The 27,244-nt window shown below is 41.0% G+C and overlaps 1 protein-coding gene across 32 annotated transcripts in view; it reads left to right on the plus strand.

Annotated features, from left to right (window-relative positions):
- Positions 1-27,244, plus strand: part of ELMO1 (engulfment and cell motility 1) — a 582,820-nt gene that overhangs the window by 328,980 nt on the left and 226,596 nt on the right. For all 32 annotated transcript variants that reach the window (XM_074035218.1, XM_045387647.2, XM_005549784.4 and 29 more), the window contains one exon: positions 6,853-6,961. In XM_074035218.1, the coding sequence (XP_073891319.1) occupies positions 6,853-6,961 (109 nt within the window). The remainder of the gene's footprint in view (positions 1-6,852; positions 6,962-27,244) is intronic.

Genomic DNA, 27,244 nt, shown 5'->3' on the forward strand with positions numbered 1-27,244 from the left:
TAATTTTATTCTGGAAGCATTTCACCTCATTAGCTGGGTTTTATACCATTCCTCTCATTTGTCCAGATTATTATTTATCTTGATTCCCTGTGTGCCTTTTTTTTTTCTTTTCTTTTTTTTTTTTTTTTAACAGTCTGACCCATTATATTAATACATTCTTTTTCTCCTTTTCCTGGGATGCATTGTTATTTGGCTCTTAGAAATATCGCTTTAAGTTTTTTGTCCTTTTCCCTGGTGGTCAGTTATACTCACATTCTTAACTTGGTCATTTCCAATCTTCTGAAAGCCCGTCTCAGCTGCCTGGCAGCACTGGCCCTGTCCAAAGGCCTGAGGCCTCCGCAGCCTGGACAAACCATGGATGGCTGCCTCTCTCTAGATGACCAGTTAAGGCTCAGGGAAGGTGAGGGGATGGAGTTTTTAGTTAAGAGCATGCTGCTGAAAATAACTTTTAAATATTCTCTTAAATCCTTTTCTAACTCTCTCTCCCTCAGTCCCCTCATTGTCTCAGAAAACTTTAGGACTTGGTTTACTGACTTACTTATTTTTGTGGGTTCCACCTCAGACCTTCTCAATCAAACCCTAGGGGAGCCTCCCAGCAGCCTGCGTTCAGTAAATTCTCCAGGTGATTCTGACACACATTAAAGACACACTTTTCTAAAGAGATGCTAAAAGAACTTGAGGAAACCCATCTAAGAAAGAAATATTATTTATTTCACCCAAGTCCTTACTTTATCACAAAAAGCAAGATTAATAACGGCTACAGCAACCATGTTTTATTTTCTGTTGTCTTTTTTTCGACAGCTTTTCCCAAGAGCTATACGAATATTTCAGAAATGCAAAGAGTAATACCTTGGAACAAGAGCTTATGTAATTATTATCGTGATAGTAGTATCAGTTGTCTCCATCAAGTGTTCAAGGTGTTTCAGGCACTAAGGAAACCTTTATTTCCATTTTGTTTTCCCATTTAATCTTTACAACCCTTTATGGATACGTATTCCTGCCCTCATTTTTATGGAGAAAACTGAAGTTAAGGGATATGTACAAAGTCACCAAGAAGTTGATTTTGTCTGTTAGAAACAGATCCAGGAAGTTTGCTTCTGTCCAGAACCACAGTGCTGATCACTCCTTTGTGACTATGTGAAGGTCTTTCCTGCTCAAAGCTTTATTACTGTAATATTTCACCCTTTCTGTATTCAATAGGAATTGGTAACCAAGAATATATGCTTTGGGGTTAGGCCACCTAAGCTTCCATGCTGGGTCTGTTTATTTCTGTGCTGTGTGACCTTGGACCAATGACACATCTCTTTGTCTCTGTTTCCTCATCTGTAAAGTGAGATGGCTTAGTATTTTGTCATGTGCTGGTACATGTGTGTGGAATGAGACAATCTGTACAAAGCCCTTCGAAGAAGGCCTGGGAGAGAAATGCTTTCTATAAATGTTAGCTGTTTGTTGCCTTTTGCTGCCATCTTGACAGCATCCCTAAAGCCTTTTTTCTTTTGGGTTTATTTACTTCCATGCCTCACTACCTTTCTAGGCAGATCTGGTGAACTAGCAGCCTGTGGTTCTGCTCTGTTCCATTTTGTTTGTCTGCTTGGCACACTTTCTATAATTTTAGTGTTTTCCCTCTGCTCGTTTAAAACCATCCTATTGGAGCTTGGACATGTTTGTTTAATTCTCTGGACTTGATTGAAATTCATGATCACAAGTAACCTCTTGTGCAGCCCCCTTGAGGCAACTCAGGGTTCTTTCTCATGCTGGTCTTCAGTTTTCTTGGCACCAATCATCATTAGCATTAGAACCAAGGGAGAATGTAGGAGAAGTGACTCCCCTGTGGCGCCCAAGTCTCCGTAAGGGGAATCAAAACTGGGCTTACTGTTTGACCCTGGAATAGATCTGTGTCTTGGGATATGATCTAAGGACTAACACTTTATTCTGGGGAGTTGCCTGATACTATTCCTAAGGGGACACTGACCCTGTGTTGGAGTGTGGGGAGATCTCATTGATACTGATAAGGCTTCTTATTTATTTGTTGATTTAGCATAGGAGAAGATCTGCAGTGGGTCAGGAAACTGATTTGTGACATTGACAAGGATTTTCAGGACAATTGCCCTATGGTGGCTGGAACAGTTTAGTTTGAGGACTTTATTGCCAGAAACACCATGTCATGCATTGACTTGTTCTGTGGGATCCTTGTTCATTCTTCACACTATTACCCCGCATTCCTGTGGGAGAGCCCTGCCTAAACACCAGCACATGGGACTTTTTATCTTGCATTCTTCTTGTAAGCAGGTGAGGACCTACTTTTATCTCTCTCTCTGCCTCTCATGCTAAAACAACCAGAAGGCCTCTGGCTTACTTTCATGAGTCCCTAGAAGCCTGTCATCAGAGAGCCAGTCTCACTGCAGTCATGATTTTGTTTTAGCTGCTGGTAAAAGTGTTGCATGAAATGTTGGCCATGGGCCATGCAGAAACAGGAAGAGGGAGCGCAATAAAGAGATAAAAACACGAACTCTCTGAAGGCAGTTTTAGGGACTTTGCATTTGTTGCGTGACTTGATAGCACAACAGTCCCATGAAGTGGGTTTTATATAAGGTCTTCGTATCTCACAAAGAGATGCAGCGCCTCGTGCAAGTTCATCCTAGTTGGCGGCACCTTTGTCCAAGGTCTCTACATTATCGGTGCTTCTCATAGCTGCTTTATGTCCCCTGTCTTTGCAGACAGTACCACCTCACACACGCTGTCCTTGGTGTGGCCTATGGGGAGGCCACTGTGCCTCACCTGACCCTAAGTTAGCATCAAAGTGACATGGAAAAGGTTCACAGTGGAAGAGAAGCCTCCACAGGTGACAGGGTGTGAAGGAAGCCCTCAAGCCCTCCAGGGCTGGCTGCAGGAGACACAGAATGAATTGGGCTCTCCCAATTCAAAAAGAGAGAACTTCAATAGAAAGTGGAAGAGAGATTGTGTCAGAGACGAGCAGGTGAATATCAATCAGCCATGTATGCTGAGGCAAGGAGGGCAAGAGAGCCAGAGAAGGGATTCATACTTGGGTGAGGCTGGCCTTGGACTCAACACTTCATGGTCATGCCCAAGCCAAAGAGGTTCCTGATCTACACAATTGGAGAAGAGTGCCAAGAAACACAGAGCATTCAGAGGAAAGCCTGGAATTTATGGAAATAAAGTCTGTGGGGACACTGCAGCAGCTTTGGTCACTCACCATGAGGAATTGTCATCTTCAGGGGATAAATGAGATGACACAGAACCTTATAGCTTTGTCTAGAAGGAGTAGGGCTTTATAGACCACTTCAAGTAGATAGAAAAAATTGATCAAATTCCCCTTAGCCTCTTTAGACATGAAATCTACTGAGTTTCTTGGTATATTTGTGAAGCCAATTTGTAAACTATAAGGAGACAGGAAGAGATTTGGTCATTGGAAACCTTAAAAATTGAACTCCAAGGCTGGGCACAGTGGCTCATGCCTGTAATCCCAGCGCTTCAGGAGGCCAAAGAGGGTGGATCACCTGAGGTCTGGAGTTCGAGACCAGCACGGCCAACATGGTGAAACCCTGTCTCTACTAAAAATACAGAAATTAATTGGGTGTGATGGCAGGCGCCTGTAATTCCAGCTACTTGGGAGGCTGAGGCAGGAGAAACGCTTGAAACTGGGAGGGGGAGTGGGGGGGACGGAGGTGGCAGTGAGCCAAGATTGTGCACTCCACCCTGGGCATCAAGAGTGACACTACATCTTCAAAAAAAAAAAAAAAAAAAAAAAGGACTCCAGGGTTAAAAAGTCACCTCTACCTTTTGTTTCAGCATTCTTAAGAGACTGATAATACCTACCTTATCACTGGATGTACTTGTTGGAAGTCAATTGATAGAGAATATATAAACATACTCTGTAAACTATGAAGCATTTTATAAAACATAACTTCATATTGCACAGATATCCAGCTTTTTTTAATAAAACATGCAGAAAGAACTTATTTTGGTGTGTGATGAGTGGTAATAGCAGCTCTTAGTACTTCACTGTGATTTCTGTTCTAGCATATTTGCTCTTAAAACTGAAGAGTAAGGGGGAAAATAAAGATGAAAAATAAGCTTTGATATTTCCAAATGGAGCTTTTCAAAATGTCTCTGATGGACATGGTTAATATCAGAATGTCGAAATTGAATGTAGATGTATCAATGTGTTAAATAAAAGCCATTGTCCAGCTTAAGAATTATCTCTCACTAAAGTAGTGTCTAACTAGTAGCATTCATAATTACAATCTTTTTTACAGTATTTTTGTAAGAAAGTTGATCTCAAGAGTTACACACATAGCTTTAAGTATTTGTGTCTGCCTTGACAACAGAAATCAGTCAAGAAGGTGGCAGGTTTATTTTTCTATACGTGGGTAAATGTGATAAGATGGATGGTGCATTAAAAAATAAAGAGCAGGGCTTCTCCAAGCTGATTTACATATTGATTACTTAAATTACTACTTAATTTAGCGCCTGGTAATAAACTGTGCCTTGGAAATGTTTCCCAAGCATTTATTGGCTGCAGTAATTCTACCTACAGTGTATGCAGATCACAGCCTCATTAAATATTAATGTGCTCATGAAATGTTAATAGAATGTTAATGTGAAATACAAGGGAATGTGCTCTCTGGGAGCCGATGAAAACTACTTGTCTTCTGTCTTTTCTTTATGTACTGTCTTCTGGCTCTGTTTCTTTTTTTCAGTTCATTTCTCCCATCATCAGGAGCTTCAGATTAGCTCTCTAATCTGGCTGTCTCAGAAAACATTTAGAAGGGAAATAAAATTCACTGATTAATGGAACTTAGTTGTTCTCCCCTCCTGCTTTCCAGAATGGGTTCTCTGAAAAGGAAAAGGGTGATTCAGGCTGAGTGAAGTGAAATCCTCTGTGCTTGGGCAGACTGAGTGCATATGTTTTGGGGAGGCCAGCCCACTGCCAAACTCACCTCAATGGGCTCTGACCTTCATGTCTATCTGGAATGTTCCTTCTCATATACCTTGACATAGCAAGATCTTTCCCATTGCTTGATTCTCAATAGTCCGAGAACCTTCCTTGATCACCTGGTTATCTAAACTCCCCTCCCCAAGTATTCCCTGTTACTCTCTGTCACTCAACAAGTTATTATTTTATTTTCATAGCACTTGCGATAAACTGTGTAACTACGTCTTTTGTTTTTGTGTCCTTCAATTAGAATGAATGCTCAATGAGGTCAGGCCCTTGTCTATTTTATGGAGCTCAGCCATCTTCCTGGTAAATAATAGGTGCTCAATTAATACTGTTGACTACATGAATAAAACACCTGTCCCTGCCACTGAAGAGTTCATAGTCTGTGGAGGTGACAGAATGAGTCACTGCACAGCAGCATTGTAGATGCTACTGAGAGATGGTCATTCAAAGTGCTGTAGCTATTAAGGAAGTCCCAGAAAACTCTTACTGGGGATGAGTTTTGGAGAGGCAGCTTTAGACATGGATAACATTTTATAACTTGAGAGTTTTGTTATTTTGTTTTGCTTTTGTTCCATCTGTGTGTAGAGTAATTTCCTTAGTTGACAGTGATAGGAACATCTCAAATTAGCTTAAGAAAAGAGGATAATTTATTAGATGGACAAAAGGATTTTCAGAGGAGGGATTGAGCAACCAAAGGAGAAAGACAGGGAAGTAGCTGTGCTATAGGAACAGGGGACCAGTAGGAACAGGTGGAACCAGTCTCAAACACTTCTAGGTCTCTCGCTGCCTCTCCTCTCTGTTTTACTTTGCATTTTAGTTTTATTTTCTTTTTTTTCTAAGGGCCAACATCCGGGTAACTCCTAAACTCCTAAGTCCACACCCCAGGGGCACCGTCAGCATAGTTGAGCCAGTTTTCTTTTCTTTTCTTTTCTTTTTTCTTTTCTTATCTTATCTTTTCTTTCTTTCCTTCCTTCCTTCCTTTCTTTTCTTTCTTTTCTTTCTTTCTTTTTCTTCCTTTCTTTTCTTCCCTTCTTCCCTTCCCTTCTTTTTTTTTTTTTTTTGTTGTTGTTTTTTGTTTTGAGGTAGAGTCTCGCTCCGTCATTCAGGCTGGAGTGCAGTGGCACTACCTCGGCTCACTGCAACCTCCACTTCCTGGGTTCAGGTGATTCTCCTGCCTCAGCCTGCCCTCTACCTGCGATTAAAGGCACCTGCTACTACACCCAGATGCTTTTGTTATTTTTAGTAGAGACGGAGTTTCGCCATGTTGGTCAGGCTCGTCTCCAACTCCTGACCTCCAATGATCCACCCGCCTCGGCCTCCCACAGGGCTTGGATTACAGGCATGAATCACCATACCCGGCCCCAGTTTTTCTTAGTATGAAGTCTCAGGAAAGGACTCTGATTGGTCCATCATGTCACATTTTCCAGGCATGATTTATTCAACTGATGCCAGAGGGTGAAGAGCTTGTAAGAATATGGACTTCCTTGGAAAATACCCTATTGAGGTTTGAGATTGAAGTCACAGAAGGAGTTACTATTCCCAAGAAAAGAGGATAGAAATGGGAGGACGAGAGAGTTGTTTGGTCACTGAAATAAAAAAGTCTTTATTGTACTATTCCAAAACGCTCTCCACAGGCTCCTCTGTGTAAATGGGGAACCAACAAGCAAAATATCCTCTTACAGGGTTGAAGAGGGTTGTCAAAGATTTAGTGGGGGAAAATGAGACTTTTAGGTCCTATATACTTGGAGTACTATTTTGTCCTGGCCCCGGGAGTCTTCATTTGGGGATCTGAAGTGGATCTGTGTATTCACCTATTGGAATGAAGTTGATATTCTTAATGTTTTCTGCAATTGAATTGCCTTTCTAATCTGTTCCCTTTCCCATTACAGATTGTGCTTGAGAACAGTAGCCGAGAAGATAAGCATGAATGTCCCTTTGGCCGCAGTAGTATAGAGCTGACCAAGATGCTGTGTGAGATCTTGAAAGTGGGCGAGTTGCGTAAGTATACTTATTTCCCACATGGGTGTGAAGCCTGGCAGAGTCCCAGCTTCCAGGGTTGTGCCCCTACCTGTATGAAGAAATCCCAAGACGCCGACAGCTTCTTATGGTCATCACTGTGCATAGGTTGATTATTATTTGGCTCAGGTTTACAATACATACTTTTGCATGTCTGCTCTGGAAGTAAATGTGATTAAAACCTATGGGAATGGAGAAATTTACAGATATTGTGGCTGAGTTTCAAATATCATGTAAATGAGTACATATTAAAACAGGCTTGCTTCTGTTGAGGAAAAAAAAAAAACTATGGATTTCTTTTTTAAAATTCCAGTTTATAACCTACCAGTAGATCCTTTTCTTTCTTTCAAAGCAATTTTTCTCTATAAAGAAAAATTGAATACCTTAATGAAATTCTCTTGCTCCCAGTGTTTCTGTTGTTTGGAATACTTTCTCTAAGAAAGAAGAAATTATTAAAGAAAATAGGTAGCTGAAAATGAAAAATGTGGTCAGCAATATTTTTATTGCTCTTTTTCTTATATCACAAAATTTATGAGAGTACATACAGAAAAAGAAAGGATGAGAATTTTCTTGCCTTTCATTCATTGGCATAATTTGGCTTTAACCTATGAAGGTGGATATGATTTAACCTGTCCTCGTTATCGTTGTTGACATTGAGTCTTCTTAAAGTGGTTTACTTCCATTCCATCCAACATTTAGAAGCCAACACACATATAAATCTTTCCTCACAGGCTTAATCACATGAGCACCAGAAAAGACTGTTTACAACAGAAAAATGTTGGGGTGTTTGGTATTACTGTGAAAATATAAATATTCAGTTGCTTGCTTGAGAGCTTAAAATAATGGCCTGAAATGATTAATGGGAGGAATCCGATGATTACATTGGACAAAGAGTTATGTTTTATTTACAGTGTAGAACTGACTACAGGTGCTGCTGAAATAAACTAGAAAATTTAATACTTAGTAAGGGAAAATACTAAGAAATTGAGCCTGCTTGGCCAAGTGGGAACCTTTATCATCTTCCAGTGAGGGCTCATGGGAGGAAGCAGCCGATGTTGACATGGACCATGAGCATTTTTGCATTGGAACAGTAGCAATGTAACCTGAGAGATCTCTGCATTCATCTACTCTGGTTTATAGCTCACCCAATGTGAACATTTCTGTTTACGTGGATCCTTGACTTGAGTTATCCTTCTCCCTAATTATACTTAACTCGCTGAGATTTCAGTCTGCAGTATCACTTACTGTTTACTCAGCTTAAGGATGTAAGTCCTAAATCAAACAAATACTGCTGAATTTCTCCATCTGATAACTGTGACTGTTTCATGTTTATCTCAATTTCATGGGAGAAATTGGTGAAGGCTGCTGGCTGGAAAGCATGTCTGGACCATCTAGTTAATTTTCAGGAACTGGAGTGAGTAGTGGTGTTCTACCAGATGGGTATTTCTGTGTCCAAGGTACTGCTCTGCACTGCCCTTCGTTGTCCCCTCCTTTCTGATGACACCCTTTAGCTGTTTATGCTCATCTTGATGGCAGCAGAAGGCACACTGTCTATGTGCCTTCACTCATGTTCTATGACATGCCATGCCCAGCTATCTGCTCTTCTCCTTTGCCCAAGGGACATATGTCTGTCCTGCAAAAAGTAAACAAAGAAGAGTGATCTGGTGTAGGAGGTGGAGACTGCTGGTAATAGAGGGGAACTGAGCTCAACTCTGCTACTTTAGGGCCTTGTGTCCCTGAGTGAATTACTCAGAAACCGCACTGTGCTCCTACACCTCCAGGTTCTCTCCAGAGCAGAATGTCTAGAAATGGATTGGTAGTATTTGGGGTGATGATTTGAGTAGTTGTGTTCATTTTCTGGCTGAAATTGCAGTGATCTCAGTGAGAGAAGCTCTTTGGGAACAGCTTGTATTCAGCCTGGGGGAAATAGCTTGGAAGAGATGGCTGAATTCCAGAGCAGGTGCAGGCAGGGTAAACATGACCCTGACGTGGGCTGGCCTTTGGGTCACTGGGTCCCCATCCAGTGGGCAGAGGGGACCTCAGCTGGCAAGAATCTGGGCAGGTAGTCCTCCTCAGGTGAGTGTTCATTTTGTACTTGGGGATGGGGTGGGGACAGAATAGGGGATAGGGCTTGACCTCTGGCAGGTGCAGAGTGGCACCCTGGCCTTTTGAGTATCTGGTGGTCAATCCAGGAATCAGGACAGAACTCTGTGGGCTGAAATAACAGAGTGGAGATGAAGGCAAACACCTCGCGGGTCCCTGGAAGTGCCACAGATGCTCTTCCTGCACTGAAGACTGTTCCATCTCCCACCTTCTGGTGGAGAGAAGACTCCCGACATTCTGCACGACTCACTCAGGCCTGGTTTCTGCATCGAGACTGGGCTTGGACACCTGAGGCCTGGCATTGTCAAAGCAGTCTCTCTTCACCTAAGATGACAAACACATTTATTAATTTGTTCAATGAAATCTATCCAGTACTTAAAACATGCCACAGACTATGAGGGACACTGCAGGTACAAAGGAACCAGATGTGGTCCTTGTCCCTGAGGGAGTTCAGAAAACTTCCTACACACTTCAGAAAGTGGGAGAATGAGCTGGGACTGATATTTTTTCCTATGAGTTTTGTCATTATGTTTTTTAACACATGCCCATCATCTGTCCTGAAGCATAATTTCCCCAATGTTGTAATAGTTGTAAGTTTAAGTTTTTAGTTTGACTTGTTGCTTGCCATCATCTGCAAAGCCCATTCTGGAAATTTGTCAAGGCTTACAAAAAACACTCATGTTTCTGAAGCCTACATGCCAAAATGAGTTGTTTTCTGCTCATAAAATATTAAAAGAATGTTACATTCTGATTGAATGCTAGACATCAAATGATAAAACACCCTGTGGTAAGAGCAAAATTGCTTTTTAATTGATTGCTTTTTGCCCATTGCCATATTAAATAAGTTACTAATATGCAGAGCTAATCTGAATACACCCTTATGTTGAAAGAAATGCCTATTTTGCTTCTGAGGAAAATTAGATTTACACACAAATCTATCTTCACTTGGCTTATATATGTCTGTTTTTCTCCATTCCTAAGTTCATGGTTCTGAGCACTTCTCAGGTTTGTGTTAATAATTAATCTTGAAGACTATGGTCACTTTTGTTCTATAAAGAAGTGCTAAGACCACAGAAATACTCAATTAAAACTCTAACTGGTGGAAAGGATGTTTACAAAAGCAGAAAGATCCAATTTTCTAGAAAGCGTTTCTCTTTTGATTTTAATTTTTGTTCTCTTGAGGAAACCCACTTCTGAAATAACAATTATATTTTGGTGTCTAAAGCAAACATATTAATGTTCAATTAATTACTAATACCAAATATTTATGTACCATTTTCTAAGGTTGCTTTAAAAAAAAAACAGCACTATTTCCTGCTTCCTAATTATTGACATTGCAAGAAGCAAATGTTACCTCTAATAGCATGGTCCAAAATAATGTCTATTTACATTCTCAGAGCACTTCGTCAAGGTTATTCATTTGAAGTCTGTAACACTCTCAGGAGTTAATCAAGAGCAATGGCATCTATGTTTATTAGTGAAGGGAAGACCTACTTACTTGCATAATGTCTGAGTTTACTGAGCTCAAACTGGAATTTAGGAAGCCAAAAAAAAAAAGAAGAGAGAGAGAGAGAGACAGTGTAGAAAGCGGCAAGAAAGTAGAGTGATTGCCTTTGGGCATCTGAATGACCTATCTTGGTCACTGGCTTTATGCCTAGGGCATGTTTCTTATCTGTTCTGAGCCTCTGGTTCCTTATTTATGAGATAAAGATAGTACATGCTGTGCACAGTTGGTTGGAGCCTTAAGTGAGATAATGGATGTTGTCCTAGTTAGAAGATGGGTAATTTTGGGGCCGGATGTGGTGGCTCAGACCTGTAATCTCAGCACTTTGGGAGGCCGAGGTGGGTGGATCATGAGGTCAGGAGATCGAGACCGTCCTGGCTAACATGGTGAAACCCGTCTCTACTAAAAATACAAAATTAGCCAGGTGTGGTGGCGAGTGACTGTAGTCCCAGCTACTTGGGAGGCTGAGGCAGGAGAATGGCGTGAACCCAGGAGGCGGAGCTTGCAGTGAGCTGAGATTGCGCCACCGCACTCCAGCCTGGGTGACAGAGTGAGACTCCATCTCCAAAAAAAAAAAAGAAGAAGAAGAGAGCAAACTGAAAGTTCGGTGAGGCGAGGAGGGTGCTCTGGCATAAGCGACAGCTGGATCTAGGGCCTGGAACAGTGTCCCTTGTTTCTTTATCTTCTATATATTGGTTAAATTTTTCTTTTTAACCTGCTTTTTTCATGAGGCTCTTTTGTGAGCAAGACATATTTTCTCTTAGTTTCAATTTCAGAAATTACAAAGAAGAATACTTAGGGACCTGGACGTGGTCACATATCCCCATAGCCTGGCTTGGATAATTGGCAGCCCCAGTCAGAAGAACAGGATTGAAGATTGCGAGATGATATGGTTTGGCTGTGTCCCCACCCAAATCTCATCTTGAATTGCAGCTCCCGTAATTCCCACATGTTATGGGAGGGACCCAGTGGGAGATAATTGAATCATAGGGATGGTTTCCCCTGTACTGTTCTCATGGTAGTGAATAAGTCTCATGAGATCTGATGGTTTTATAAGGGGAAACCCCTTTTGCTCCATTCTCATTCTCTCTTGCCTGCTGCCATGTAAGACTTGACTTTTGCCTTCCACCATGATTGTGATGCCTCCCCAGCCACGGGGCATTGTGAGTCCATTAAACCTCTTTTTCTTTATAAATTACCCAGTCTTGGGTATGTCTTTAGCAGCAGCATGAAAACAGACTATTTCAAGAAAGGAGCAAGTCTTCAAAAGAAGAGGTATATTTGTGTGTGCAGGGTCAGTGAGAGTGGAGGGGGCAGGGAGTGGTACCCTTACAGAACACAGGAGGCACGGCACAGATAAATACACATGTGCTTATTATCAATGTGAAGTCATTAAGAAGATGCCCAGCTTCTAGCTGTGGAAAAAGAAATGGTAGCTATTTTTTGTTGTTGTTATTAAAGCACTTGTCCTGAAAGAAATAATTGTTGGTTGGGCATGGTGGCTCGTGCCTGTAATCCCAGCACTTTCAGAGGCTGGGGTGGGTGGATCACCTGAGGTCAGGAGTTCAAGACCAGCCTGGCCAACACAGTGAAACCCTGTCTCTACTAAAAATACAAAATTAGCCAGGCATGGTGGCACATGCCTGTATTCCCAGCTGCTCAGGAAGCTGAGGCAGGAGAATCATTGGAACCCGGGAGGCGGAGGGTGCAGTGAGCCGAGATTGCCCCATTTTACTCCAGCCTGCGTGAAAAGAATGAAACTCTGCCTCAAAAAAGTAAAAATATAAATAAATGAATAAATTGTTGATGAGTGGCTGGAATACTTGATTTCTGGTACAAATGGGCCAGTTATTCTCTTTTGAATAGGTAGAACCTTACCCAATTATATTCTGATGTCAGATAGAGCTAAGATATTTTATTTTCCTCACTCATTCATTTATTTACTTAATAACTAGGGTTCCTCTATGAGTCAGGATCAGGTTCACTGCAGACATGGATTTAGAACCCATTCTCCATCCTCAGGCAGCTCACGCTAACTGGGGGGTCCTTTACATAAATAAATGATTATAAAACATTTTTCCATTTGTAACATTACATTTGAGTCACGTTCATGTCTCTGGGAGGCAATATTTGGTTCCTTCGGTTTGTGAAGAACTGGGTAGGGCTGTGGAAAGGAGAATCTTGGAAGATGTGATAGAGAAGAAGCGATACCAGCGTGTGGGGTTAACAAAGACAAAGAGGTATCAGGCAGGCATGACTGTGTGGATGGTGGGAGGCGGCTGTTGAAAATTCTAGGTAGCGAGAATTGGTGAGCTAGAAGATCTGGAGCTTCGAGGAATTCTAGTTCTGTGTAGTTAATGCAGAGGGTTTGAGGGAGGAAGCAAAGGGCAGAGGTGCTAGCAGAAGAAGCAGCTGTCAGATCACAAGTTATTTGCCATGCAGAGAGTTTTGACTTTACCTTACAGGTAGTGGAAACCAATAGAAGGATTTTAATAATGAAAAGAAATGTCCCAGTTATGGACATAACACACTAGAATTAGATTATATTTTCTGGGTGTGACATAACTTGTGAGCATGATGGTGTACAGGCTCACCCCAGCCCTGGTCTAATAATGCAGCAGTTAGGACAATTTCAGCTACAGATAGTAGAAATCCCAACTCAAAATGTCCTGCTAGGAACATGTATTGCATAAGTCCAGAGTTGTATAGATCCTAGAGCTGGTTAGCATACCTGTTTGGCGATGTCATTAGGGACCCAAGTTATTTTCATCTTTCTCTTCTGTGTCTGGTAGCAAGATGATGGCTACCTTCACATATTCAGAGGAACAAGAGGCCATCTCTTCCGGTGGATCTCTTCTAGATGTGTAGAAGTGTTTTTGAAAGACTTTCAGCACACTTTCTCTCATATTTTCTTGGCTGACACTGTGGCCTCTGACTGTGCCTCGCCCAGCCATGGACAGGGAATGAGACTGTCCAGAGGTTGGATTAGTCATTACCCATTACCCATTAGTATAAGATACTTCTCCTGAGAATGTTATGTGACCACAGGATGTTAGATATCTAAAGAAAACTGGAGTTCTGTTAAGATGGGAGAAATAATTACCTGAAACCCTTAGTTCTGTCTCTTTACAGTCTTTTCTGCAGTGTCCTTACTGGTGCAGAAAACTATAACAAATTGAAGCCAGATTATAGCCCTCTGTCATTTTGTCTGTACTGAGAACTGGGGAAATGCACTAGTGTCTTTTGTAATGTAGCAGTATCAAAGATTGCAGAAAAATGGAAATTGAGGTTTGATTATAATGCCTTTCTTCTTTCATCACTAAGATGCTAGGGCTCCACTACATGACTGTCGTTTTAGCAAATGGGTATTTCCACTTCCTCAGTTACACTTTTGTGTAGGAGCTATTCTCAGGTGTATTTTGAAGGGCAGAATAGACATACATTTGTGATTGAAGCCTTGAAACAGTTTTGCCAAATTCACCTGTTTAACCATTTATAATTAGATTACAATTTAATAACTACTTCTCTGGTTTTTTTTTTTTTTTTAAAAAAAAAACAAAACAAAACAGAAAGAAACCTACATCACACACTATGAAAACATTCACCATTTCCTTACTTTGTCTTTCCATGGCAATATTTATTATAACACACCAGTGGTGCCGAGCAGAGCACCTTGTATAATTCATCACCCAGACACCTCTGCTTTAGCAAGTAAAAATAACACAGATGAGCAACCTGAAGGACTGTTTGGAGTGCAGCAGCAATTAGAATAGACACTTGACTCTGGGACATTGGTGTTTTCGTACCTTGAGAAGTACCATCCATCACTTTCATTCTTGGGCAAAACATTCTAGCTAAAGAAAACTCAAGAAAATTAGCTTTTAACAATTAAATCTCCTAAGGACCTTTTTTTTCCTTCCAAATACGAGCTTGTACTCTTGCTCTATGCAAAGTGGAATGCTCTCAGATCTTGATTCTGCCCTGAATTTTCACATTGTACTGTTATATTCTATTTCAACCTTAAGTTGAAAGTAAAACAAAACAATTGTTCTAAAGCCTAACTGTGATGTTAGGAAGTTGCAGATACTTTTGGTCCAAATTAAAATAATCATAGGAGAGAGCATAAAAGTCATTTGAAGGTGATTGTTTTAAATAATTATAAAACTAATAGTGGGATTTATAATAGCATTCTCGAAGGCAGGAGAACCTCATATTAGATTGTTGCATTCAGAATCAGAAACCCTTGTGATAGGGATAGTTGATATGAGGGCTTTTGCCATGATGGTTAATCTTCATCTTGCCCCTTAGTATCCCCATCTGTAACTTGGGGATATCATCGTCATCAATCATCATCAATCATCATTGTCATCATCATCAGTCATCGTCATCATTCTCTTCTGAGAATCAGGTGAGGCAATGTAAATTACAGTGCTTTGTTAACTGCAAAATGCCCTATTTGTGGAAGAAATAAATTATCTTGAATATGCACAAGCTTAGAGATACCAAGATGCATCTTGCAGCAAAGCCAACTGTTTCTGTGCGTGATCTGAAATTCTGTGGTGCTTTGTTTTTGTTTCAGAAGGCAGTACTTGAAGATACTTTTGAAATTGCAGTAAAATGTTCATCCCCATAGGAAATGGTTGCAGAGAGCAACTAAACTTGGCAGTTTAAAAGGAGACTATACCAAGCACATCTCAATTATAAATGGATGAAAACAATATTTATCCTAGGCTTTTTAAGGACTTCCTCCTTTTTACATTATTTCTGAAAAGATACATAGCTGGCCCCAGTCAGCATCCATTCCTGTTGTCTCTTAGAGGTCATGCCTAAGAGGTGAGCTTGGTAGATTTGCCCACGCTGGTAATGAGAGATGCAGATCTGTTGAAAGGCACAGGCTCCCATTGTCTTCTTACGCCTTAGAGAAACACTTCTGGTTCATCTCAAGTGACAGGTTTGGGTGACCATTCTGATTCCTCACCTCACCCTCACTGTGGGAGGGCATTACAGCATCCTCAGAACTCCTGTAGCACTTTCTCTGTGTCTCTTTGTTATGCTTTCTACTGTTTATTAATACATACTCTTTTCTTTTTCTTTCATTCCTGGCCTCACTTCCCCTAAAAATTGGGGCGGTTTATAGGAAACCTTGAAGATAATAAAAAATAATGATACGTGGTAAAAACCAGGGCAAATAAAAAGTAAAATGGAAAAATGAATGATGAATGTTAGCAAAGTACATGTTACAAAAGCCTTTGCATTTGCTGGCAGTGGACACTGAATTTGGTTCAAATATTCATTTGTCTCAGGGAAGCAAGAGGAGCTTGAAAATATGAAACAGGTCAGTGCTCCATATCACATGAATAAGCTCAATGTAAAAACCCAGATGCTAATTTCAATTTAAACCCAATAATGTTAAAATAGTATTTCATAATATTTAATACATTCATTAAAGATGATGGACTAGGACACATTCTTATCATTAAAGAAAAATCTGCCAGAAAGTGACAAGCTAGCATCATTCTTAAAATGAAGATACCAAAACAGCTTTCCCATAAAAAACTGAGACTAAACTGGGATGCTATATGATGCTCATATTATTCACCATTACTATTTTTCCTTGATCTGGAAAACTTACAAACACATTAGAGGTAGAGTTCATCGATAGAAACAAATATTTTAAACTATAGGTATTAAGATTTTCTATCCCTGAAGAAACAAAGGATAAGCTAATGTGGTTTAGCTAGATAGTGAATAAACAAAACTTAGTAGATGTTCCATATGTCAGCAATAATTAATTACAAAATGGAAAAAAAAAGATTATTTAACAGTAGCAATGAAAATGTAAACTACTCTGGAATAATCCCAATGGAAAACATCTTAGAAACTTAGGTGAAGAAAACTATATAAGACTTTACCAAAATATACAATAGACATTTCAAATAAATAGAGAAGCAAAATGTTTTCTTCCTGGTAAGAAAACAATGTGAAAAAGATGCAAGTTCCTCTACATTAGTGGACAGGCTCATATCGCATTCCACAGTACCACTGGGAATTAGGGTGAAACCTTCACAGAATGACTCTAGACTTCATTTGAAAGAATACGGATATGAGAATTGGTAAGGGAGAATTGATAAAGAATAGCAATAGAAAAATAATGTAAATAAAAATATATTTTTTAAACTTTTTTTTTTTTTGCAAGAAAGTTCAAAGAATTCCTTTTTTTTTTTTTTTTTTTTGAGACAGGGTCTCACTCTGTTGCCCAGGCTAGAGTGCAGTGGTGTGATCTTGGCTCACTGCAACCTCCACCTCCTGGGTTCAAGTGATTCTCTTGCCTCAGCCTCCCGAGTACCTGGGATTACAGGAATGCACCACCACACCGGGCTAATTTTTGAATTTTTGGTAGAGATGGGTTTTCGCCATGCTGGTGAGGCTGGTCTCAAACTCCTGACCTCAAGTGAGCCGCCTGCCTCAGCTTCCCAAAGTGCTGGGATTACAGGCATGAGCCACTGCACCTGGCCCAAATAACTCATTCTTTTTTCACCCAGGTTCATCTATGGTTATGTTAACATTTTGCCACATACGTTTTATCATTCATCCTCTTTCTCTCTCTCTCTCGTCACACACACACACACACACAGTCATGAATTGTTACAAAAATGTTTCTTTTAGCCAAAAAAAAAAATTGTTTTAAAAAATATAACCTGAAGAAAATTTCAAAATAGAACTATTTTAAATCAGTTCTAACTCCAGCCTCTTGTCTCTGAAAGAGCAAAAGGTGCTGGAGCCCTGCCTGGCAGGAGGCTTGCCCGGGAAGGCTGTGGAGGATGAAGGGACTCCGCTGCCACAGAGTGAGGCTCCATCTGGAAGTGGTGTCCGGAGTCTGGCTGAGCACCTCTGCTTGCCCTTAGAGATCTGAGAGAGACTCACTGCTGCCGAGTTCTCCCCAAAGCAGATCAACGGTGTTGCTGTCAGGGACCTTTCTTGAATGAAACTTACGTCCACCTTCCCTTCTAGTCTTTTCCAATGCTGGTAGATGTCGTTTTCCTAAAATGCCAGTGCTTATATACATGAGGAAGTTTAAATTCAGGATGCAAGCATCTTATAGCAGGAGAAACATCATAAAACAAAATCACAAATGTAACAGGATTCCAATCAATGACAGAGGCAGTTTGCAGGATGACACCATCAAGTCTCATCAGTAAAATGAGTATCACAGTAACTAGTCTCATTCCAAAGGTGTAAAGTGCAAAAACCATCTTTCCCTGGTTCCAGAGATGCCAATCTCTTCTAAATTTCAAGCTTGGACCCATGGGTTATGTTTTTTTCCAGAGTAGTAATCACTGTCATCAGCATTTATACCCTCCAAAGTCCTCATAAGTTGTAAAAGTAGAATATTAGTATGGATGGCAGCATGAAATTGGAGGGAAAGTATAAGCAGAATGCTAGAAGTTTCTAATAGATAGTAAAATAAACTAACATCACTAAAAGAAAGTAAAACCACAGAAATCAGGATGTCAAACTGCACTGAAAAGGTAACGAAATGCTAACTGTAAAGTTTTCAAAACCAAAATATACATGAGTGAAACAAACAAATGGAGAAAAAAAAAAAAAAAAAAAAAAAAAAACACAGAAGCATACCCAGAGCTAAAGTCTTTAACACACTTTTCGAAGACACTGTGGCTTCCCACAGTGTCAGTTTTTCCCTCAGGGAGTCTGCAGTGGTTAGGGGAGCAGCTGAGGACAGAAAGTTCTAGAATGCTTTTATTTCTCATCCTTCACCTGGGGCCTTTGGTTGTAAAGATTTACCTGGTGGTTGGAGTAGATTAGAAGGTCAGTGCTAATCAGGTCTCCCAACCTTGGGCACTTGAACTTCAATCAAAAACCACTTGCTGATTTTGGCTGGGCACAATGGCTCGCGCCTGTAATCCAACCACTTTGGGAGGCTGAGGCGGGCAGATCACATGAGGTCAGGAGTTTGAAACCAGCCTGGCCAACATACTGAAACCCCCGTCTCTACTAAAATACAAAAATTAACCAGGTATGCTTTTGGGAGCTTGTAACCCCAACTACTTGGGAGGCTGAGGCTGGAGAATCGCCTGAACTTGTGAGGCAGAGGTTGGAGTGAGTCAACATCGTGCCACTGCACCCCAGCCGGGGCAACAGAGTGAGATTCCATCTCAAAAACAGAGAAAACATTTGCTTTTTAAAAAAGAGGGTGACCACTGCCTTTTATTGGACGCTTTCTATGTAACAGAGGATTCCCAGAGTCAATAATAAGCTCATGTTACCTCTGTTAACCCCCTCAGCGTCTCCATTTACAAATAAAGAACCTGAGATGAAGGGAGAGGTTAAGTAGACTGAGGTGATGCAGATATTAGATGGAGTGAATTATTGTGAGATTCTCCTGTGCTGTTTGCCCTTAACTATGGTGCAATACTATCACCCACTGCTTTCACTTTTTTTGTAAATATTGTGTCTTCCTTACAGACTGTAAGCCCTTTGAGGACTAGACTCATAGTGAATTCATCTTCCATCTTAAATTCTAGCCCAGTGTTTTACATGTTGTCTGCATTTAATAAGTGTTTGTTGCATGAATAGAGTAGCTTTCTATTTGCTTCAGGGTCAGTTCCAAAAATATTCTTCAGACATTGCTAAATTTTTAATAAACTTTGCATTTTACCCTGAAACCTCTCAAACAACATTCTTGTTTTCTTCTAAAATAAGTGAGAATGAGTTATACTAAAGGGCTTCTCTTCATTCCTCTCCCTCCCCCTCCTCCACAGGGTAATTTGGTTGAGAAGGCCCACTGAGTCCAAATTTGAATTAGAAAATATCAACACTACAGTATGTTCCCCCAAGAGGAGAAAAAATGATCTATTTTCAATCTTGTGTTTCAGAACACACAGCTGTGTGACTTCCTAATTTATTATATCCCCAACTGCCTCCAGACAGCTCTCAGCTTGCTGCTTTTTTTCTACCCACTCCTGCTCTATGGGAAATGAGTTCGACTTTAACCAGCACAGAGTTCAATCTCTGTTCTAGGCAGGACTCCAGCAAGGACTCCGAGAGGCCAGTAAACAGCACTTCTGCAGAGCTGCCTCCTCCTCAGCAGGTGCACCTATCCACCAGGACTTGATGGGAGCCAGGTCCTCTCGGATGGTGGCTGTCAGAAGCCAGATTATCAGGGGCAGCTCCAGCTGGCAGGTCTTTTGGCTGTCTGTCTTCTCTGGAGTGAGCTCACTCTCTTCCTCCCAGAGAGGCCTTTCTGACCTGTCTGCAGGGAGCAGGACACAGTTCTAGATCCCAGCAAACAAGCCCAATGTGGCTTCCCTTAATTTTGCTTCCCAAGGGTTTTGGCCACAAGAACAGATTGCAGCTGTGGCCTGAGCATCTTTAGAAGTGTGAATCACAGTTTTTTTCCCCTGAAGAAGCTATTTTGAGCTTTATAATTGCATATTTCCATGTTTTTTTTTTTTTATAGCGTGAGTAAGGAGAATGACTTGCATTTTTTTACATGGAAATCTGCTGGTTTCTTTGCTCTTCTGTCTTGTATAACTTAGTCCGGTGATTCCTGAACTTGGCTGTGTATCAGATTCACTTCGGGGAGCTTCTGTGAAATGCAAATTCCTGCAGGGGAATCCAGAAATCAGCAAGCTTAATAGACTCTGCAGTTGATTCCTAGGCAGCCCGACTGCCCCCTCCCAACTTTGGACTTATCCTTTCCTGGGAATTCAGATCATGGCTAAGTGGATATTACCGTGGGGTGGCAAGAGCCGGTCACAGTGCCTAAGAGAGATTAAGCATTAGAAGACCTGGATTCTAGTTCTGGCTCCACTACCAAGCAGCTCTAGACAAGCATCTCCTGTATGGCCCTCACGTTCCTAGGCGGGGAAGTGCTGGGATTGTCCAGGTGGCCACCAACTCAAAAGCTACTGTGGTACTCCTTGTTATGTAACCAATATGCTGACTGTAACCACCACATTAGTTTTACTTGAACTTCGTTGTCACCTGTTCTTGAGTGACATGTATTGGCTATTCCATTCTGTACAAGAGAATTATGGAAATGCCCACAGGCCTTGTTATAAAGGGCTCCTGGGGAATAGGCAACCTCAAAGCATGGACCAAAGGATTTACCTCTCCCCTGCAGGTATGATGACTCTCAGCTTTTGGACAGACATTTAAGCAAAATGGGCTTTTCCATTTGTTTGTTTGTTTATTTGAGACAGGGTCACCCAGGCTGGAGTGCAGTAATGCAGTCACAGCTCACTGCAACCTCTGCTTCCCAGGTTCAAGTGATCTTCCCATCTCAGCTTCCCAAGTAGCTGGAACCACAGACACATGCCACCACACCCAGCTAATTTTTATATATTTTTTTTTGGTAGAGGCAGGGTTTCACCGTGTTACCCAGGCTGGTCTCGAACTCCTGGACTCAAGCAAGCCCACTGCTTCGACCTCCCAAAGTGCTGGGATTACAGATGTGAACCACCGTGCCTGGCTGTGAAATATGCCTTTCTCATTCTGCATGTTTTCCTACTTCGAAATATCAACCATCAGAATCTTTTTAGAGGAATTAAACATTAATTTTGCCAGAACAGATATAGGAAGTGGTAAAAAAAAAAAAATCCCTCTGTTTTCATTATTTTCTGCCCAACTGATTTCTCCCCCTCTATTTTCCCACGTAAGCATCCTCTGGGCTAGGTTTGGTGGCCACTCTATAATGCCAGTGCAGCTTTTGGGGGTTGTGGCAGGTGCCTGGCCCATCTTTACATGGAAACAGCAGTGTTTAAATAAACCTGACACTTGGAGGAACAAATGAACCTAAATGCAAATGCTATTAACATTTCTGCAAGTCATACCTATCCCCAAGAAGCATAGCTCTCATGTTTCTTTGTCTTTTATTGGCAATTTAATTGTTTGAGAAATTGCTTTTTGCCAGAGTCCCTAAGAATCCTACAAAAATGCACTAACTTATTTTCCCATGGACTTGGCTGGGTGAGAACTCATCCTGCCGCTTTTCTGTGTCATTGCCATCATCAGAAGAAACCTCAAATGTAAGGTCTCGCAGGGTTCATTGTTTTCATCATTTTTTTTTTTTTTTTTTTTTTTTGGTTTTAGATCAAGAGTTTGCCTTAATGCATATTGTATTAGTCCATTTTCACGCTGCTGATAAAGACATACCTGAGACTGGGTAATTTTTAAAGAAAAAGAGGTTTAATGGACTCACAGTTCCGCATGTCTGGGGAGACCTCACAATCATGGCAGAAGGCAAAAGGCACGTCTTACATGGCAGCAGGCAAAGAGGGAACGAGAGCCAAGTGAAAGGGGTTTATCTCATAAGACTTATTCACTACCATGAGAACAGTATGGGGGAAATCACTCCCATGATTCAGTTATCTCCCACTGGGTCCCTCCCACAACAAATGGGAATTATGGAAGCTAAAATTCTATATGAGATTTGTGTGGGGACGCAGTCAAACCATATCACATATACTATATGAAATTCTCCTATGTGATTTTACTGTAAAAATGGACTAATATGCATATTAGTTTATATCCTGACTCTTTTCACTTAATGTATTAGAGACATCTTTCCTTTCAGAAAATATGTTCATTTGTAGTTCATTCAAACTTTTAATAATTGCATAGTATTCAATTTTATAGATAGGGTCATTTTGTGGATATGGATATAAATAGTATTTCATTTTATGTAAGTATGTTTCCTATTGATAGGTATTTACATTGTTTGCAAATTTTTATTCTTATAAAGAGCACTGGGATGAACATTTGCTTAGTAAATACACTTAACATGTTAGCACTGGGGCTATAGCAGTGAAATAATCTGACTACTATGCATTCCCTTAAAGAGAGTATATTTTAGTTGGAGAAAGATAATAAACAGATAAAGAAGTATGTCATATGGTAAAAAATACAATGGAGAAAAATCGAGCAGAAAAGGGAGGACTCATGAGATTGCCTCATTGAGAAGGTGACATTGATCCAAATTATGAATGAAGTGAGGAAGTGGGCCAAGATGGTATCTGGACAAGAGTTTTCCAGAAAGAGGGAACAGCCAATATGAAGACCCTGAGGCATGAGTGTTCGCCATGAGAAAGTAAGAACACAGAGGCCAGTGGGGCTGAAGCAGAGAGAACCAGGGGAAGATAGTGTAAGAGTGGGGTAGTGGGTGGCCGGGCACAGTGGCTCACACCTGCAACTCCAGCACTTTGAGAGGCTGAGGCAGGTGGATCATGAGATCAGGAGTTCAAGACCAGCCTGGCCAATATAGTGAAACTCCATCTCTACTAAAAATACAAAAAAAAATTTAGCCAGTCGTGTTGGCAGGCGCCTGTAGTCCCAGCTACGTGGGACACTGAGGCAGGAGAATTGCTTGAACTCGGGAGGCAGAGATTGCAGTGAGCCGAGATCACGCCCCTGCACTCCAGCCTGGGTGACACAGCGAGACTCTGTCTCAAAAAACAAAACAAAACAAAAAAAGGGATAGTGGGTGAGAGATTCTTCAGGCACCTGTAGGCCCTTGTAACCAATTTGGCTTTTACTCTACGTGGAAAGAGAAGCCACTGGGCAGATCGAGCATACATGTGACATTATGTAATTTATAATTTCAAAGAACTGTGTGGCTCATCTATTGAGATTAGACTGTGGGAGGTCAAATTAATACACCCCACTACAATAAGCAAGTTGAGAGATGATGGTGTCCTGAACCAGAGTGTTAGCAGTGGCAGTACTGTAAAAAGGTTGGATTCAGGATTTATGTTAAAGGTAGAGCCAACAGGATTTTCCTGGATGACTGGATGTGGAGTGGGGAATAAGAGGAGTGAAGGATGGATGACTAGAAGCAGGGAGTCATCACTGAAATTGATGGAGGGGCATAGAAGATTAGGGGTTCTGTTTTATTTGTGTTAGTGTTGAGATGATGTTTAGACATCTAATTGGAGATGCTGATTTCAAAGTTGGATATATGTGTCTGGAGTTTAGGGGATGGTTCTGAATTGGAGATTTAACTTTGGGCATCACCAGTATATGGATAATAGTTAAAGCTATGAGACTGAATGAAAGCATCAAAGATGCCCTAGAATTGATCCCTAGAGCACCCAAAGATTTAGAGGCTGGGGAGAAGAGGAGACTGGGGAAGGAATTGAGTGTGGAGCTCCAGGAGCATAGGAAGAAACTCAAGAGAAAGTTCAATTTAAAGTGAAGGAGAGATTGCAGTGTCATATGCTGCAGGTGGTGGGGTTAAATGAGGACTGATAACTGACCATTGATTTTAGTAAGGTGGAGGTCAGGGTGACCTGAACAAGAGTGATTTCATTGGAGCGGGGGAGGAGAGAGCCCAACTAGATGAGTTAAGAGCAAGTAGGGGCAGAGGCAATGAGACGGTTAGTAGAAATGCATGCTGCTCCGTGTTGGCCGATGATGGCTGTGAGGAGATAGTGAAGAGGAGGCTTTTAGAAACTTTTACACAGTTTGACATCACCATAGCCTTCAGTGAAGCCCATGATCATTTTTCTGGTGATTAAATTTCATTATACTTTTTTTCAAGAGTGTCTGTTTCTAAACAACAAGTTAGAAATTGAAAACAAACTGGTTTTCACTGCAGATAGTTTGACAGGTGCTGATATAGATGACCATTTAAAGGGCCTTTGCTTCACAGTGATACAGAAAATAAGGTGGAAGCTGGAAGGGAAGTTATAGTCAAGTGAGATTTCTTTATCGGTGGGGGAATAACAGCATGTTTATATGCTCCTGGGGAAGATTTGGTAGAGAGGGAAAATTTGATGAAGAAGGAGACCTGTATCTCTGTCTTTACACACATCTTAATAATTTCCTTAGCCAAGTGCCTACCAAGAGATTCTGAATTAGTGCATACTTTTAGTATTTTTAAATTCACAGGTAATATGTGCTCAATGCTAAAAAATTTAAACATGCAGAGAAGCAGAACCAATAATTATATATTATCCCGCCATCAAGAGGGATTCATATATACCTTTCCACATTTTGGGGCATTAAAACAGGATTAGAGTATGTATTTTTTTAATATTCTATTATTTAATATATTGTAACTATCCACTATAACAAAAATGTAATTGTATCATTATTTAATGTCTGCTTAGTGTTTCATTGTATCTACTGTAATTAATTTGACTAGACTCTTATTGCAGGATATTTAAGGACATTTCTCTTTTTCATGAGAAATAGCAGTGTGATGAACATCCTTGTAATTCCATGTGATTATTTCCTGTAAATTAATTCTTGGAAGAAGTTCTGTGTCAAATGGTCTGAAATATTAAAGGTTTTTATTTATTTACCAAATTAACCCCTAGAAAAGCTGAAGCATTTGCACTTCACTGAGCAGTCATGTAGATGCAGATAAAAGGCAGTTTTTGAACTAATTAAAAAATTGGGGGTGGAGGAAGAAACCTAACTGAGATGGTGGGATTTGAGGTGATCCATATATAGGAAGATATTAAGATAGATGGTAATAGATATAGACACGATAGAGACTTTTGGATTAGGCATGGTAGATTTATGCATATTTATGATAGAGATTTATAGGTAGAGATTTATCGATAGGGATTTATGGATGCTCTTTCTTCATCTCCACTATAGCCATATTATTACTTTCGTGTGCCCTAGGTACTTTTGCCTTTATGGGTCCCTTCCTTCATAAAACAATATTAAAACTTACATTTTATGACTGCATTATTATAAAGATGGATATAATCCTGGCTGGATTCATTATTATTCTATTTATGTTTTCTTTCTGATTTAAATGAAATTAAAATATTTTCAGGGGCGTCTGAAAGCATCGCGGGCCTGCAGCACTGTGCCTGCCAGGCCTCCTGACTAGGTCAGTCCTGATTCTGTTTCTCTGTACTTTTTATATTTTTGATAATGAATAGACATTACTTGTAAAAAATAAAGGAGGAAAATATAAAACTAAATGTATAAATATTCATGCTTCCTAGGTAGGTTTCTTTCCCTCTACTCATGAAGGCAGGAGGTACATTCCCCTTTGCTCGTATGCTCCGGCTCATTTCTCCCTAACAGTGGGCTAGACTGGAAGGCCTGGCTCCAACAATCAAGAAAAAGTGAAAATGCACTAGCTCCTCTCTCCACCTGTGGCTCCTCCTGACCCCTGGGTTACATTCACCCCCTTGTTGGCGCCTGAAACTTGGTTCCATCTTCGGTCACTGCCTCACATCCGCAGCCAGCCAGTGGCCACATCCTGTTAATTCAGTACCCATATTTCTTAAATCTCCTGATTTTTCTGCATATGCACTCTTATCACTCTAATTCAGATCACCATTGTATGGCCTGCATCCTTGCCTCCTCTAGTCTACCCCTGCTTCATCCGGCAACTGTGTGTTTTCTCCTACAGCATTGTCAGACCTGTCTAAAACCCCTCATTGGGCCACGATTCCTCTTAGGCTGAAGCCCAGACTTCTTTGCAACACCTCCATGCCACAGAAATCTCAGTGTGATGTGCCTTCTCTTCACCTTGGGCCATGGCCCACACTGGGTCCTCATTCCAGAATGTCCTTTCCATCCCTGTGCTTGTGCAATTCAGACCCACTTCTCAGCCCCTCTCCCTGAGGTCACAGCTCCCTGAGATCTGGGCTTGATCCTGCCCTTCCCCCTGTTGAGGCACATCTCACACTGTATTGAATTGCATATTTTCATATACTTATTTGCAGCTTTTCTCCCTCCAGCTCCATCTGCCCCATAATTAGTATCAGTTCCATCCCAATTCTAGTATAAGATTGTCCTTTAATCCAACATGTATGTAAAGCTTGGAGAGGCTGCACGGTTTGGAGTGGGGCAGCTAGTGGCTACCATGCTGAACTGAACAGAAGACAGTTTTGTTAGAAAGTTAAATTCTTTGTTTCTGGGGGCACAATTGGGACAGTAAATAATCCGTAAAACCTCCCAGTCAGCACAGGCAGTCACATGGGATGGTAGAAGACAATGGGAAGGGTCTTAGCCGCAGTGCCAGACACACAGCCTGTGCTCAGCAGATATTGCCTGTCATCATCATCCCGATGGAGGCAGCATTGGGAACCCGGCTGGCCAGGAGTTTGCCCTCTCGGGGCTGTCTGTGGTGGGGGATGGTGTACCCTGAGGATAATACCATCACTGGCAGGCAGTGGGAAGGAGGTGAGAAACCAGCAGATGGGTCCTGCTGCTACTAGATTCTCACCAATGGAACTCAAGATCTTTGTTCTCTTTATGTGGGATGGAGCCCCAGTTTCTTTGCTGCTCCTAGCCTTGAGGAGAAGTTAAAATCATAGCCAATAACACTTACTGAACTATTTTGGCTGGCTAGAGGTTTGGGTTCTCAGGTGGTAAGGAAACAAATTTAAACAGCCAAACAAGATCAGTCTAACCTTCTGTCTGTTGACTGTGTTGTTTTTCTCTTAAAACACTGGTCATCGTGGCTGGTGAGATGGGCAGAAGAGACCGTTTCCTGAACCTTTATTCTTATTTCATCGGATCCCATGCCACGTGGTTGTCTGTATTTATGCTTAAGATAATAACATAATTTCTTTCATTTTTGACTATTTCTCTTTAGTCATGACCTTGAGTCCTTTGATTTCTAGCTTTGAGTAGTTCATGAGATGTGGTTGTGGAGGCTTTTTATC

This window comes from Macaca fascicularis, chromosome 3, assembly GCF_037993035.2.
Source record: "Macaca fascicularis isolate 582-1 chromosome 3, T2T-MFA8v1.1".
Taxonomy (NCBI): Eukaryota; Metazoa; Chordata; class Mammalia; order Primates; family Cercopithecidae; genus Macaca; species Macaca fascicularis.